Source organism: Amphibalanus amphitrite, unplaced genomic scaffold (genome assembly GCF_019059575.1).
Source record: "Amphibalanus amphitrite isolate SeventyFive unplaced genomic scaffold, NRLGWU_Aamphi_draft 000369F_arrow, whole genome shotgun sequence".
NCBI lineage: Eukaryota > Metazoa > Arthropoda > Thecostraca > Balanomorpha > Balanidae > Amphibalanus > Amphibalanus amphitrite.
The window spans coordinates 353,981-367,036 of NW_024881863.1; the positions used below are offsets into that span (position 1 = coordinate 353,981).

General features: G+C 49.6%; 2 protein-coding genes across 2 annotated transcripts; one reads left to right on the forward strand and one right to left on the reverse strand.

Annotated features, from left to right (window-relative positions):
• Positions 1–760: 760 nt before the first annotated feature.
• On the reverse strand, positions 761–4,534 carry LOC122389723 (protein slowmo-like). Its single transcript, XM_043382040.1, has 4 exons — positions 4,228–4,534; positions 3,586–3,838; positions 2,717–2,890; positions 761–1,870 (listed from the first exon to the last, which is right to left on the reverse strand). The coding sequence occupies exons 1-4, from the start codon at positions 4,257–4,259 to the stop codon at positions 1,634–1,636; spliced, it is 696 nt and encodes a 231-aa protein (XP_043237975.1). The 5' UTR covers positions 4,260–4,534; the 3' UTR covers positions 761–1,633.
• Positions 4,535–5,343: 809 nt separating this feature from the next.
• LOC122389724 (elongator complex protein 3) lies at positions 5,344–12,810 on the forward strand. The gene is made up of 11 exons (XM_043382041.1): positions 5,344–5,505; positions 5,828–6,069; positions 6,392–6,595; positions 7,617–7,760; positions 8,157–8,294; positions 8,665–8,826; positions 9,225–9,442; positions 9,799–9,931; positions 10,354–10,481; positions 10,889–11,070; positions 11,574–12,810. Exons 1-11 carry the CDS (start codon positions 5,484–5,486, stop codon positions 11,648–11,650), a joined length of 1,650 nt encoding a protein of 549 aa, XP_043237976.1. The 5' UTR covers positions 5,344–5,483; the 3' UTR covers positions 11,651–12,810.
• The last annotated feature ends 246 nt before the right edge of the window (positions 12,811–13,056 follow it).

Here is a 13,056-nt window from a genome sequence, read left to right on the forward strand (position 1 = left end):
TCGTCAGTCGCTCTATCTACCCGTGCACTGCGCAGTGGGGCCGTTCACTGGTTCGAAGTCCATTCAGCGTTCACAGACAACTTGAGTCCGCCCCCACACAGCCTCTGTGCGGCACACATCTGGGCCCTGGGGGCATGACATGCAGAAGTTTGTGAAGACGATATCGATTATAGAGTATCGAAATCTCTCGCCTCACCTCACGCCTACATATACGGTCTTTGTCAGTCTTTGTGCGCAAGGTAGTTGACATGTATAAAATGCGAATTGTCACGGAGATTCGTCTCCGAAAGAACTTCTCAGTATCTAGATCGATCACTCAGTAGTTCAGAGCACGTATGCCTGCAAGGTTGTTGCGCAACTTGGACTCAGTCCCTCCCACCCCACACCAGCGGAAGTGTTACAAGTGCACGTCTGGCCTCGCTCCAACACAAGGCGTAACGGCGCGGGCGGAGGGCTCACAGTTACGTAACACGGTAACTGAGTTTCCGTCGGGCGGGTTGGACCTCAGCTCCCACTTCCGAACACGTCACAGCCCCCAAGATTACTTTACTACTCTCACTACTACGACAGCCCCCTCCCTCTATTACAGGTTCGTCTGACGTCACATGCTGACGTGACGTCAGAGGCTCTCAGTGGCCGCATGCCTCGTGACAGCAACGAGTGAACCCATCCATCCTAATCCAAAAATAGTCCCGCCACTCCCACGGCCACGACCCACCCGTCCGCCGTCAGCCAGTCTCCCCCAGCTAACACACACTGCTCCTGGGCCCGTTGGAATGGCTGTATTGGTGCGAGCGGTGGCACTATTCACGCACCTTCGGGCGGCGACAGGCGCTCTCTCAGCGGTGAGTCTCAGACCAATGAGTCGCTCTGTCGCCGCCCGGTCCGATCCCGGGCAGAGGCTACAGCCGTCCGCCACAGGGGGTCGGGTCACACTCACACGCGCACACTTTGATCCGCGGCGGCAGTGGGGTGATCTTTACACACGCGCACAGAAACAACACGAGACGGGACAAGCGACATCGGGCTCACGCATGACTTGACATGTCGAGTGACACTGACGCTCGCACGACTAGCACGCACTCGTAACTCTTTGTGTCTGTGTGTTTGCACGTCAATCTGTCTGTCAAACGGCCCTGAGATGCAGTTGTCTCCGATCAGTTCGCAGTGGGGTCACGGCCAATAAAACGAGCAGTAGACGATGTGCCAGTGCGGGATCGATTGAGATTACCAGGCCAGAAGCGTCCCGACCTGACCGAAACTGGGCTACATAAACCAGCCGTGACACCACTAACACCGAGGGCCGCACGATCGCGTCGATCTGCCGAATATAGCTCAAATGCCTAAATGATTCACAAAACTGCCAACAGGGATAGAGCGAATTCAAAACGACAGCACCTACCTCCGGCAGAACATCCTAACAGCGCCGTCAATTGAGGCCTGCCATGACACCGGGACCGGCTCGGCTGGCCCGTTCTCCGTACTTATCACACGTAACAGCCAGCACGGAGCGAACACCAACCGCGCATCGGCGGCTCAGTCCGCTCAGCGCACCGCATTGATTTGTTGAAACTACCTAGCGCCGTTAAACCAGCGCAAATAATAATTACAAAATGTCCTAGTGGCACGTTTCTCATAGCTGTCGTTGGTTGGCTGTGGTCTCGCTGGTCAGGTGAATGTTCTTGGCCTTCTCGGTGATGCCGTCGGTGAGGTGTCCCAGTTGCCGCGCTCGCTCGGCCAGGCCGTCCACTGAGTGTTTGGCCGAGTGGAGCAGCTCGTCTGTGGTCTTCACGGCGCTCTTGGTGGCCGTGGCCAGCTCGTGCACCTCCTGGTTGATCTTGCCGATCACCCACTCCATAGCCTCTCGGCCCTGCCCGACGGAGAAGAGCGGTCAGAACTCGGAACTCAAAGGGCTGGGCGGGGCGAACGGCACACGTTACCGGACCTAGCAGTTGGTATGGATTGTTCAATTTTGATGACGTGCGTAAATGGAAATGTAGAAGTTATTTCGGGTAAAATTTTGGCCACAAAACAAGGATTATGCGCAAGTGAACATATGCGCATAAGCTTCAGATCAATAGTGCTCTTACGCGAATTTGGAATTTGGGAGTGTGAACTGTCATGCTAAGACGCCCACGTAACGATTAGCCTGACTGCAATGCCACGGGACCCGTTGCGTAACGGCAATGACTCAGCCCGGACCACCTTACAAGCCGTAACCCTGACCTTCGGCCGAAGGGCAGGCGGTCCACTCCGGTATCGTCGCCCCCGCTACCCTACCCTCCCCACGACCTTTAACCCGTACCCCATTCTGCAGTGCACCGGCCAATGTCGACACCGCAGACAGATTTAGGCTTAGCCGGTCACAGTGCAAAGCTGCTCACTGGACGTTACAACACGCCTCGCCGAGCAAAGACGGGTCAGCCTACGCCAACAATATGCCGGCCCAGTCTGTACGCAATATTGAGAAAAAGTAGTAATCGCATTGCAATCTTGCAATGTCCTGTAATCTCGGTCATGACCGAGATTGCGTAATCTTCCACCAATCTCAATTGTACGGGACTGACAACAATGCGGGGAATACAACTCTCCATCGATCTGGACAAATCATGTTCGCATTTGCAAGGGGTACACGCATATGCCTACTATCGGCTGCACCCTACCGTGACCTTAGCACTACAGTCCAACCACCAGCCTAGCCCCGTCGCGTGCTCACCTTTCCAGCATTGGCCGAGATCTTGCTGGTGAGGATGTTCTCCATGTAGTCGGTGAGCGGGACGCCCTGTACGGTGACGACCGCCTCCTGACGCAGGAGCGTTTTTGACGGGTCGTCCGGGTGCTCAGAGTACACCAGCCGTTCGTCGACAGAGATGCTGCTGCCAAAAGTGATCTGAAAACGGGAGAGGAGACTGGTAAGTAGGCTTGGGGGAACGACGAAGATTCCCACAAAAGACAGCACCGATGAAGTCTACACTACAACAATGCAACGGGTTTGACCGTCCGCCCATTGGTTTCCCTGCGGCATTCCCTCAGTAGTACTCGGGTAATCTAGGTCATGCGCAAGCCCAAGGACCTTCCGGACCCTACAAGGCCGGGCAGCAATCGCAGCGTCTGTATCAGCCCGATGAGTTACCAACCGGCCATAACCAGTTTTTACTGTAATCGCGGAGGATCGTTGCTCAAGACGTCGTGACGTCACACGGATTTTTCCATTCCCATTGGCGGTGACAGACGAAAAACTGAGCTAAAAACCAGCCAAATACCGCTGATGCTTCGTTGCTTCAGCGGGGCGGGCCTCATCTCAACCAGTGATCCTCAGTTCAACCGATGCGCATAATAATGAACAATGGATTGTCCGAGGCAGCAAGACATTCGATCAGCCCATCGGCGTAATTCGACCCCCACACGCCAACAGGCGCTGACCAGCGGAATCCACTCCCCCCCCCCCCTTCGCCCGTCGCAGCGCCGACGAGCGCCACCCCTGACCCTCCACCCCGCCTCCTCCTCACCCCATCAGGAGGCGACGCGCGTACCCCAGTAGACGTCACGGCCCCAGCCCCCAGTCCCTCTCTGTCCGGTACTCACATTCCTGGTTTTGAGCTCCATTTGGCGCTGGGCCGGGTCGACGGTGGATTGCTCGTAACCGTAGCAGACACTGGGCGAGCCGATCAGACTCGCCGCCCAGCCGGGAATGCCCCATTTTGAGCTGATGAGCCGGTCGGTAACGAGGCGGCCCTCCTGGACGCGTCGCTCCAGCACGTCAATGCCGACGACGGCCGGGTTCATCGGGTTCGGGTACTTCCTCCAGGCGGCCTGGCTCACCGTCTCCCACGAGTGGCTGTGGAACAGGGGAAGGGGCGGTCAGGAGGTGGGAATGTGGCAGGCAAAATACCGGCCTTCCCCGTAATCCTGCTTCATACTAGGACAAGGATGGGGAGAGGCACGGTGACTATAAATAGGGGAGAGGGACAGCAAGGGCGAGCACAGAGACGTGGAATCAGAGAAAAAACAGGGGCTGATATGGGAAACATGAAAAGAAAGGCACAAAACATTGTAAAACATTGTTGCAACTTTGCAACGCGCAAGATATTACGTAAAATTTGCATAATCGATTACATAATCATCACGCACCGTCAGAAACCTAAAAGTACAATTATTGACGCATACAAGACAATCAAAAGCCGAAGTCTGCATCAATTTTGAAGTGAATATATACGTTTAACTTACTTGAACACGTGCTCCGATGTCCAAATCTTCATTTTTTAGTCCTGAAGTGAAAGCACGGTCGAAACTTTTGCGTCCCAAACCTTCTCCCACGAGCGCCCACCACACACTGCTCACGCCCCCACCGATCGTGTGCAAAAGAACCCCAATCGCCAGCTGGTGACTCACTTCGCTGAGTCACTGGTTCCAACAACTGACAGCTGGCTACTTTATTTCGGGGAATTTATTCGTTATTTTACATAATATGTCTAAAGTTTTTGCTCATAATGAACTTGTAAACCCATCAAATTTGTTTTTGTTGGGTACGAAAATTATGTCAAAGCTTTTAAAGGAAGACTGCCACCTTCAAAAAGTTTTCTCAGATCGGCCTATGATTTATTCCCTGGACAAAACAAAATTTTAGAATTCACCTGACAAAGTATCATCACGTGAATCGCGAAAAAAATTGTCGATTATCATACATTTATCAATCGGTTAATGTCTAGCGACAATGTTTACACATCACTAGACTTCAAGGTCATAAGATTATTACATTTTACTTGAAAAGTAAGGTATTTTATGATTTACTAATATATGATTTCATAAGAAATTGGCCATGTTTAATTTATTTTGCATTTAAGTTCGTAAAACATTTATAAAAATCATGGCTCATTTGGAATGGGTCTGGCCCATGTTAAACCCCATTTCCCACACTTTTTTGGAAAAAATGAACTACTGAATATATAAGTTTAACTTTTATTTTGACACTCCAAAATTCTTCTCTGATCTCGAAACAATCAAAGTTTTGACATATATTTACCAAAAGATAAGAAAATTCATGTTTCAAAGTTATCGATAAACAGTAGAGATGTCGGTTTTCTTGGACTAAAAAAATGGCATCAAACTGAACTTTGGTCTCCGATTTCTCGCAAACGGGTTCGAATTTCGGAAAACCGACTTCAGTCTGGAACATAGGTGGCTCAGCTCTAGTGAAAACCGTTTTGTGGAAAAAAGGTGGCAGTCTACCTTTAATGTCAAAGTTGTGGAAATAATTATTAAATGTTTTGTTGGTACGTCATCAAATTCTAGGAATCAGCTGAGAAAGGTTCGGGATTCTTCTTACATATTGCTATGGTTGCATAACGATAACCTTGATCATTCATAACAACGTGGAAAAGTGGAAAGAGGGGGGTCTTCATTTCTTTTCAATATATTTGTTATGCAGTTTGAATTGGGGTCGTTTAGGTCTTCTCGAGATTAAATTTTCAAAGCAGTAGGCGATGGGCAAGAAACCACGTAAAGGTATGTCATCAATATTGATAGGATATAGATGTATATTATCCACATTTCAATTTACCGTATTACCTACGTACCTGTCAGTTGCCATTATTGCCTGCCTTATTTAGACAGCAATCTGGGAAATGAATTGGCCCGATAAAAAAGATGTAATGCTGAATTTTCCATGATCTCTTGAAATCTTACATTCATTAGTTTGTGCTATCTTACCAGTTTGTGCTATCTTACCAGTAATCAAGGCATGTTAGCAGGCAGGAAACAACAGAAATTAACTGAATTAATTAAATTTTCTCTTTAACTTTTCTTCATCATCACATCTCTTTCCCAGCGGAGCTTCGCTCCAAGGAGGAGCTGCAGCTACTGGCCATTGGCGACATCATCAGCGAGCTAGTGGAGGCTCACCAGCAAAAGAAGGATGTTAACCTGAGCCGCATGAAAACACGCATCTCTGCACGCTATGGCCTGGACACATCTCCACGATTGGTGGATATCATTGCGGCTGTGCCCCAGGAGCACCGTGCCACACTTGTGCCGAAACTGAAAGCCAAACCTATCCGCACAGCCAGTGGGGTGAGTCATTGGGCTGCCTATAATTTCCATGTGTGGGCACCATTCACTGGCTCATGGTCCATGAACTTGTAAATAAATTACCAGTACTGTTCAATAGACACAAGCCTGGTGTCTCGGGGCCTGTCTCGTGTGTGTCGTAACAGTCAGTTTCTCACCCCAGTCAGCCAGCCACTCCTCTCAGCGCGATGGGCACAGCGGCTTCACTTGGGGGCTCATTTAAGAGCCAATGTAGCTCACCAGAACAGGTAGCTACTAGGCAGTCACCATGAGTTAAGTCGGTAGCCTTCTAAACATTTTAGTATCACTGTTCTTTTTTCCGCAGATCGCCGTGGTAGCTGTGATGTGTAAACCCCACCGATGTCCGCACATCAGTATGACGGGCAACATCTGCGTCTACTGTCCGGGCGGGCCGGACTCAGACTTTGAGTACTCGACACAGTCGTACACCGGGTACGAGCCCACCAGTATGCGAGCCATCCGCGCCCGCTACAACCCGTACCTGCAGACTCGACATCGAGTGGAACAGGTAAGACTGTGCCCGATACGGACCGTCCCCGCTACATACCCGAGACTGTAACTGATACACGCCATACCCGTCACAAACATGCACCGCTAAAAACCGTACCCGCTGCAGACCTTTGCCGTTACTTGCCGTTCTTATGGACCGTCCCGCTACAGGCCATACCCGCGGTAGACCGTTCTCGCAAACCAGACACCGAATGTGGCAGGCAACGACGGCTTCCGCCGTCGAGAGCGTGCCAGATATTTTACGGAAACATTTCCGTTCCTTGTCCGGAACTCTTAGTGACGTAGGTAGGTTGCTTTTGATCGCGAAAGCTAAGCCCTGTCTCGCGTTTGTAGGTAGCTAGTCAATACTCGTTCCATTTCGGCACAATGTGTTGGCTTCTTTGCTCTTAACGGGCTACTTTTGCATCTAGTCTGTTGATGTTTCGTTCGTTTCGATGTTTCGTTCGGATTGCATTGACCTAAGCTTGGTCTAATAAAAGTGAAGCCTTTGAGCATATACATTGTATTAATACCATTTAATGTTGCTGTCATGTTCAAAACCAGTAGCAAGCACACTCCCTGAAACGTGAAATACCTAGTGATACAAATTACCCCACCATGTGATACAACTCACCCAAGCCATGGGGCAAGTTGTATCAAAAACATTGTTCTATTCGGCAGACCGTAGAAGAAAAACTGGTAGAGGTAGCGGAAAAGTTACTTTGCACAAAAAAGCAGAAGAATCAAGGAAGGAGATAGTATGGAAATAATGAGTTTATCACGGATAGTTACGAGGTTATGGGTCTCGGAGTAAAAACTGATACAACCCACCCCACTCTCCCCTATTGTTTGTTTTTTAGATCTGTGGCAGGCTATCATTCCCAGATAAGTAATATGATCGGGGGTTCTACGCTTCAAACTCTACACTCCAAATACACAATCGCTCTTTTCAGCGTCTATTTCATTAGCTTCCTTTTCTATTTTATGATTCGGTGAAGAACTGACCTCAGTTACTGACCAACGTAATTTCTGTCATGTAGCTGAAGCAGCTGGGTCACAGTGTCGATAAGGTCGAGTTCATCGTGATGGGCGGTACGTTCATGGCCCTTCCGGAGGAGTACCGGGACTACTTCATCCGTAACCTGCACGACGCCCTCTCAGGCCACACCAGCGGATCAGTACAGGTGCGTGCACGGCGGGATTGGTGGATCTCCCGGTGTGGGGAGGTGTATCCTCACACAGTAGCCCCTTGAAATGTTAGTTTGAGAATGGTTGACGTTCTTTCATCAGTGAAAGCTTGTTACGTGATTCACGTTTTATCGTGCTTAGCAATCGCCACGCTAATCGTACCTATTGTTATGAGCAACAGCTCACAGGCAGAGAAGGCTTGTTCAGGTTTCTCGTCCATCAACTTGCACCAAACAATAGCTTTGCTGGAAACCCTCGCCCTCATCGTCACCATTTATTAATCTGCGGCTACTTGTTGCTGGAGCGACATTCAAACTGTCTGCCTACTCTTACCAGTGCTTCAGTCCACTGGCTCACCCTCACCTTCATGTGTTTCCCTCTGCCACCACCAGGAGGCGGTGCAGTACTCCGAGCGGAGCCGTACCAAGTGTATCGGCATCACCATAGAGACCCGGCCCGACTACTGCCTCAGACGCCATCTGAGCGACATGCTTCTCTACGGCTGCACGAGACTCGAGATCGGCGTTCAGGTGCGTGTGCGTGAATTAATGGCGTGCCGGCTGGAGGTAGGGATCAGCTAGATCAGGGATTAGGTAGGGGTTGGTACGTTTTTGCAGTTCATAGGAGACGTAACCTACTTGACAATCACAAAAAGCGGTGCTAATTCATTCAATTACCGCATAAACCGATTTAGGCTACACATGGTACGTCTTTGTGCTGCCAATCTGTCCGGTTTATCACTATCTAGCTTTTTTTGGCTCCAACTGTATCTTGTTCACTTGATCCTTTCTCTGTCTCTTTTGACCTCTCAGGCCCTTCTTAGTTTTAACCTTCATTAAACCTTTCGACCTGCGACCTCCGGGTCACCTTTTTGACCTCCCGACCCCTCCCCATCCCCAGTCGGTATACGAGGACGTAGCGCGCGACACGAACCGCGGACACACTGTGCGCGCCGTCTGCGAGAGCTTCCAGATGAGCAAGGACGCCGGCTTCAAGGTGGTGGCGCACATGATGCCCGACCTGCCGAACGTCGACCTCGAGCGCGACATTCAGCAGTTTGTGGTGGGTGTCTGCGGCGGGGCAGTGGGTGGGCGCTGGGAATGGGCGTGGGTTAGAATGCTACATGAAGGGGAGGGCAGTCATGTGGGTTATGGGGTAGCGTTCGATGATGAATGAATGAATGAATGAATGAATGAATGAATGAATGAAATTGAATGAATGATGAATGAATGAATGAATGAATGAATGAAAAAATGAATGGCGATAACCAATGATTGAATGACCATTTAAATGAGCCAATTGAGCGATTTCGGCAGATTCTGTCTACCTTAAATTTTACATAAACGTGTCTATGTCTGTCTTGACGAATAAGCTCGACAAGCCAACTAAAGTGACTTTACATCACATATTGCAAAGTACGAGACATTATGCCTCTCATCCCCGTTTTACCCCACCACCAGGAGTTCTTCGAGAACCCGCAGTTCCGCGCGGACGGACTGAAGATTTACCCCACTCTGGTGATCCGCGGTACGGGTCTCTACGAGCTGTGGAAGACCGGTCGGTACCGCAGCTACCCGCCCAGCGCCCTGGTAGACCTGGTGGCTCGCGTGCTGGCACTGGTACCGCCCTGGACGAGGGTGTACCGAGTGCAGAGGGATATACCCATGCCGCTGGTCACGTGAGTTTGGACGGGGATGAAGTTTAACTTGCGGTGGCCATGTGAGAAAGAGTAGTTATGTAATCAACATTAGAGAACGGCTTCGACGATTGACAGTCTTGGGAGCTGTGACAGACCTGGGGACCCGTATCTATCGTGCGTTGTGCACGCATTGACGTCGATACCTGATGCCGAAACATTAATTCATGCATATCAGTTTGGTAACATCAATTTACGTAAAATTAAAAAAAAAAGCATCATTCGAATTTAAATGACAGCAGCGAGTCGTACTATACCGGTTGATATTGATTTTCCATTGCTCGGATACCGTGAATGTCTCACCTCAGTACTAACAAGCATTCCTTCTCTCTCCCCAGCTCCGGTGTGGAGCACGGTAACCTGCGTGAGCTGGCCCTGGCGCGTATGCGTGACCTGGGTACCACGTGTCGTGACGTGCGGACCCGCGAGGTCGGTATTCAGGAGATCCACCACAAGGTCCGGCCGTACCAGGTCAGTGTCCGGTCAAAGGTCACCGCTTGGTGACGCGTGAGATAATGTCAGATTAGGAATTATTGGGTAGGATCAAGACAAAATATCAACTAGTATAGGAATAAATGTGTACATTATATAGTTTATTACGCTATATAAGCTTGCTTCTGGCTGAGGCAAGTCATTGTCAGATAAGGTCAGGTTACATAGGAAGCATTGGGGCACGTTATGCACTCTCGAAATTCGTTCATGCTAGAGAGAGAATGACAGATAGCTGTTTTATTCTTTTTTGGCTGCCACATGGACTGGATATTTTCATTTCCACTTCATCGTTCCTTTCATTTCAATCCTCTTTCTCCGTTTTTGGTTAACTCACCTCTGTCTCGCTCCTGTACGCCTTTTTATCGCTTTTGACCGTCTCCGCCCTCACCCCGCCGTCTCAGGTGGAGCTGATCCGTCGCGACTACGCGGCCAACGGCGGCTGGGAGACGTTCCTCTCATACGAGGACCCCGACCAGGACATCCTGGTCGGCCTGCTGCGGCTCAGGAAGTGCTCCTCAGAGACGTTCAGGTGAGGGCAGAGGCCCAGAGGTGGATTGGCTGTGAGTTTGGATAGGTATACGGTCGATTTAGTTATTTATAGTCACCGTGGATTTAGTGTAGCCACGCGTTGTGTTCATTGATTGTGTCGGTACTCTTCAATAATTCAATATACCCTGGTCGGTACTGACGAATTCGTCAGTTGATGTGTTCTGCCTGGGACCTTGCTGACCTAGGTCGAAAAGCTAGAATGCTATGAAAATTACCCAGGGAAGGTTATCACACGTCAATAAATCGACTTACCCGTGGTACATTTTATTATTTCATAATATACTATCGTCTCAGTTTCCGGTAGCTGCAACGCAATGGAAATATAGTACGGAGGGACTACTATTGTAATTTGTAACCTGTGCTGACCTCCTCACCCTCCCGCGGCAGACCCGAGATGAAGACGGCCACCTCTGTGGTCCGCGAGCTGCACGTGTACGGCTCCGTGGTGCCCGTCTCGGGCCGCGACCCGGCCAAATTCCAGCACCAGGGGTTCGGTACACTGCTGATGGAGGAGGCCGAGCGGGTGGCACGAGAGGAGCACGGAGCCGACAAACTCTGCGTCATATCCGGTTAGTGCTGGTGCTTTTCAGCTAGAAGGGAACGGGCGGGATTTACATAGATGCAAGAAATTCTGCCATCACCGGGCTAGTCCAAGACGTGACGTTGGCATGAGTTGAAGGCCGAGTACTGAAGCTAAAGGTTTACACGCTAGTGATAATTATACGAATAGCATTGAACAGCTTGATCAGTCTTGTCGTTTTCCTGAGACGTGTTGTTGGTACCGTGAAGTGGGGCTATTTGAGACAGTGGGGCTATTTGAGACAGTATTTAAAGTCGCTATAAAATGAAGAGCGTTTGATTTTTGTGTGATATTTTTGCTCAGGGAGGTGTGGAATCGAGCAGTAAATCGCCTGAGCAAAAAAGTAAGCATAAGTTTTAAGTGGTTTTTATTTTATAGCAATTTTGAATACTGTCTCAAATAGCCCCACTGTCTCAAATAGCCCCACCTTACGGTAGTTATCTTTGTTTTGCTCGTAGTATTGCGACTGATTCGTTTTCTCTCGCTCGCCAGGTGTCGGTACTCGCAACTATTACCGCAAGCTGGGCTACGAGCTGGACGGACCTTACATGTCCAAACGGCTCCGGTGACCTGATCCGCTGTGACCTGAGACGGTGATCTGATCCAGTGACCTGGGCTGTGACCTGGGAAGGTGACAATAAGGTCAGCTAAGGTCACGATATTGTGACGGTGAAGTTACATCACGATAGTATCAACCTCACGTCACACGACTGTGCGGCCGAGCAACACAACAGCGTGGTCATTTAGCGCGCGTACGGTTAGTACCTTACAGGGGTACCAGTTGCTGCGACAGATGCCGCAAACCATGTCAGAGTTACAGCAGGCTCACAGCACAGTTAGTGTGAGGCGGAACAGGCTGCTGATGGCTGTCGGGTGTTTAAAGTAATTCCCGACCGTTGAATTGGAATCCCATTGTAGTGACCGCGCTACAGAGAAGACAGTGAAGACAGCCCCACGGCCTAACATCGATCACAGCCTTCGTCTACTTGTTGGCCGTCCTTGAAGGCTACACGTGTACGGTGTTGCAGTTAGGGGCCCGCTGAGTCTCTTCTGATGATGATCTAATGCGAACCGCCCCTCCCAGGACAGTGATGAACGGGTTGTTTCACTATATGATGGAAGGACGCGAGAGGACATCACCCATGCAAACTATATGGGATTATTTTTTCGCATAAAGCAACACTTTTCTATACCGATGTTTCATCTTCACAGGCATACTACGATGGTCTTGCACAATCCAATCATCCGCCGCACTTTTCCTGAAGCTCACTCGTTAGACATGACAATAAACCATTTTCCCATATTTTGAGTCAGCTGCATAATTTGGGTGCTTTCCCGTCCGCCACTGTGGCAGCAAAGCCAACATTTTATGACGTCCATATTGTATTCATTTCCATCCATCGATCCATTTTTGGTCCATTTATTTACCATTAATCGATTCCTTTCCAAGTCGGTCGTGCGTTTGTGCCGTAAGTTTCATTCTTCAATCATCGATAACGTTCATCGATAATTTTCAGTCGTTGTCTCCTATGTAACTGTGAGACAATACGCTTCTGGTAGATTTTGACGAAGTCGTGGACAATAATCGCGTTAAGAAAGTGGTACAGTTTGCTTTGTCCTACTGTTTCGATTTTACTGAGAAAGTGAGAACGCTTGATGCTCAGTTTGAGGGACAGTGGGGCGCCGTTGTTGCTGTGATTCGATAAAATATATTTGCATACAAATTGCATTCCTTGTTGTTTTCCACCTCATCGTTGCGTGCTTCTTGACGTGGTGAAGCAGTGTGACACAATGGCTGCATTTTTGAAGCGATCTTCCGTTTCGGTAGTTTCGGTAGCTCAGTATGTTGTGATGCGGCCTCGACCTGACTACCGATCTGCCGTTTTAGGCGACTGCCGCGATCCTCGCTCAATGGTGACTGATCGATGGGACTGTTGGAGAAAATGCGTTTGACCGTTATATGTGTGGTAGTTCT

Bases quoted from the DNA above. Each gene is read 5' to 3' on its own strand.
- LOC122389723 (XM_043382040.1), bottom strand. From the start codon at position 4,259: ATGAAGATTTGGACATCGGAGCACGTGTTCAA. The intron at 3,839-4,227 runs GTAAGTTAAACG...CCTGTTCCACAG, and splicing joins ACATCGGAGCACGTGTTCAA to CCACTCGTGGGAGACGGTGA. The intron at 2,891-3,585 runs GTGAGTACCGGA...TCCCGTTTTCAG, and splicing joins TGGAGCTCAAAACCAGGAAT to ATCACTTTTGGCAGCAGCAT.
- LOC122389724 (XM_043382041.1), top strand. From the start codon at position 5,484: ATGGGCAAGAAACCACGTAAAG. The intron at 5,506-5,827 runs GTATGTCATCAA...TCTCTTTCCCAG, and splicing joins GGGCAAGAAACCACGTAAAG to CGGAGCTTCGCTCCAAGGAG. The intron at 10,482-10,888 runs GTGAGGGCAGAG...CTCCCGCGGCAG, and splicing joins TGCTCCTCAGAGACGTTCAG to ACCCGAGATGAAGACGGCCA.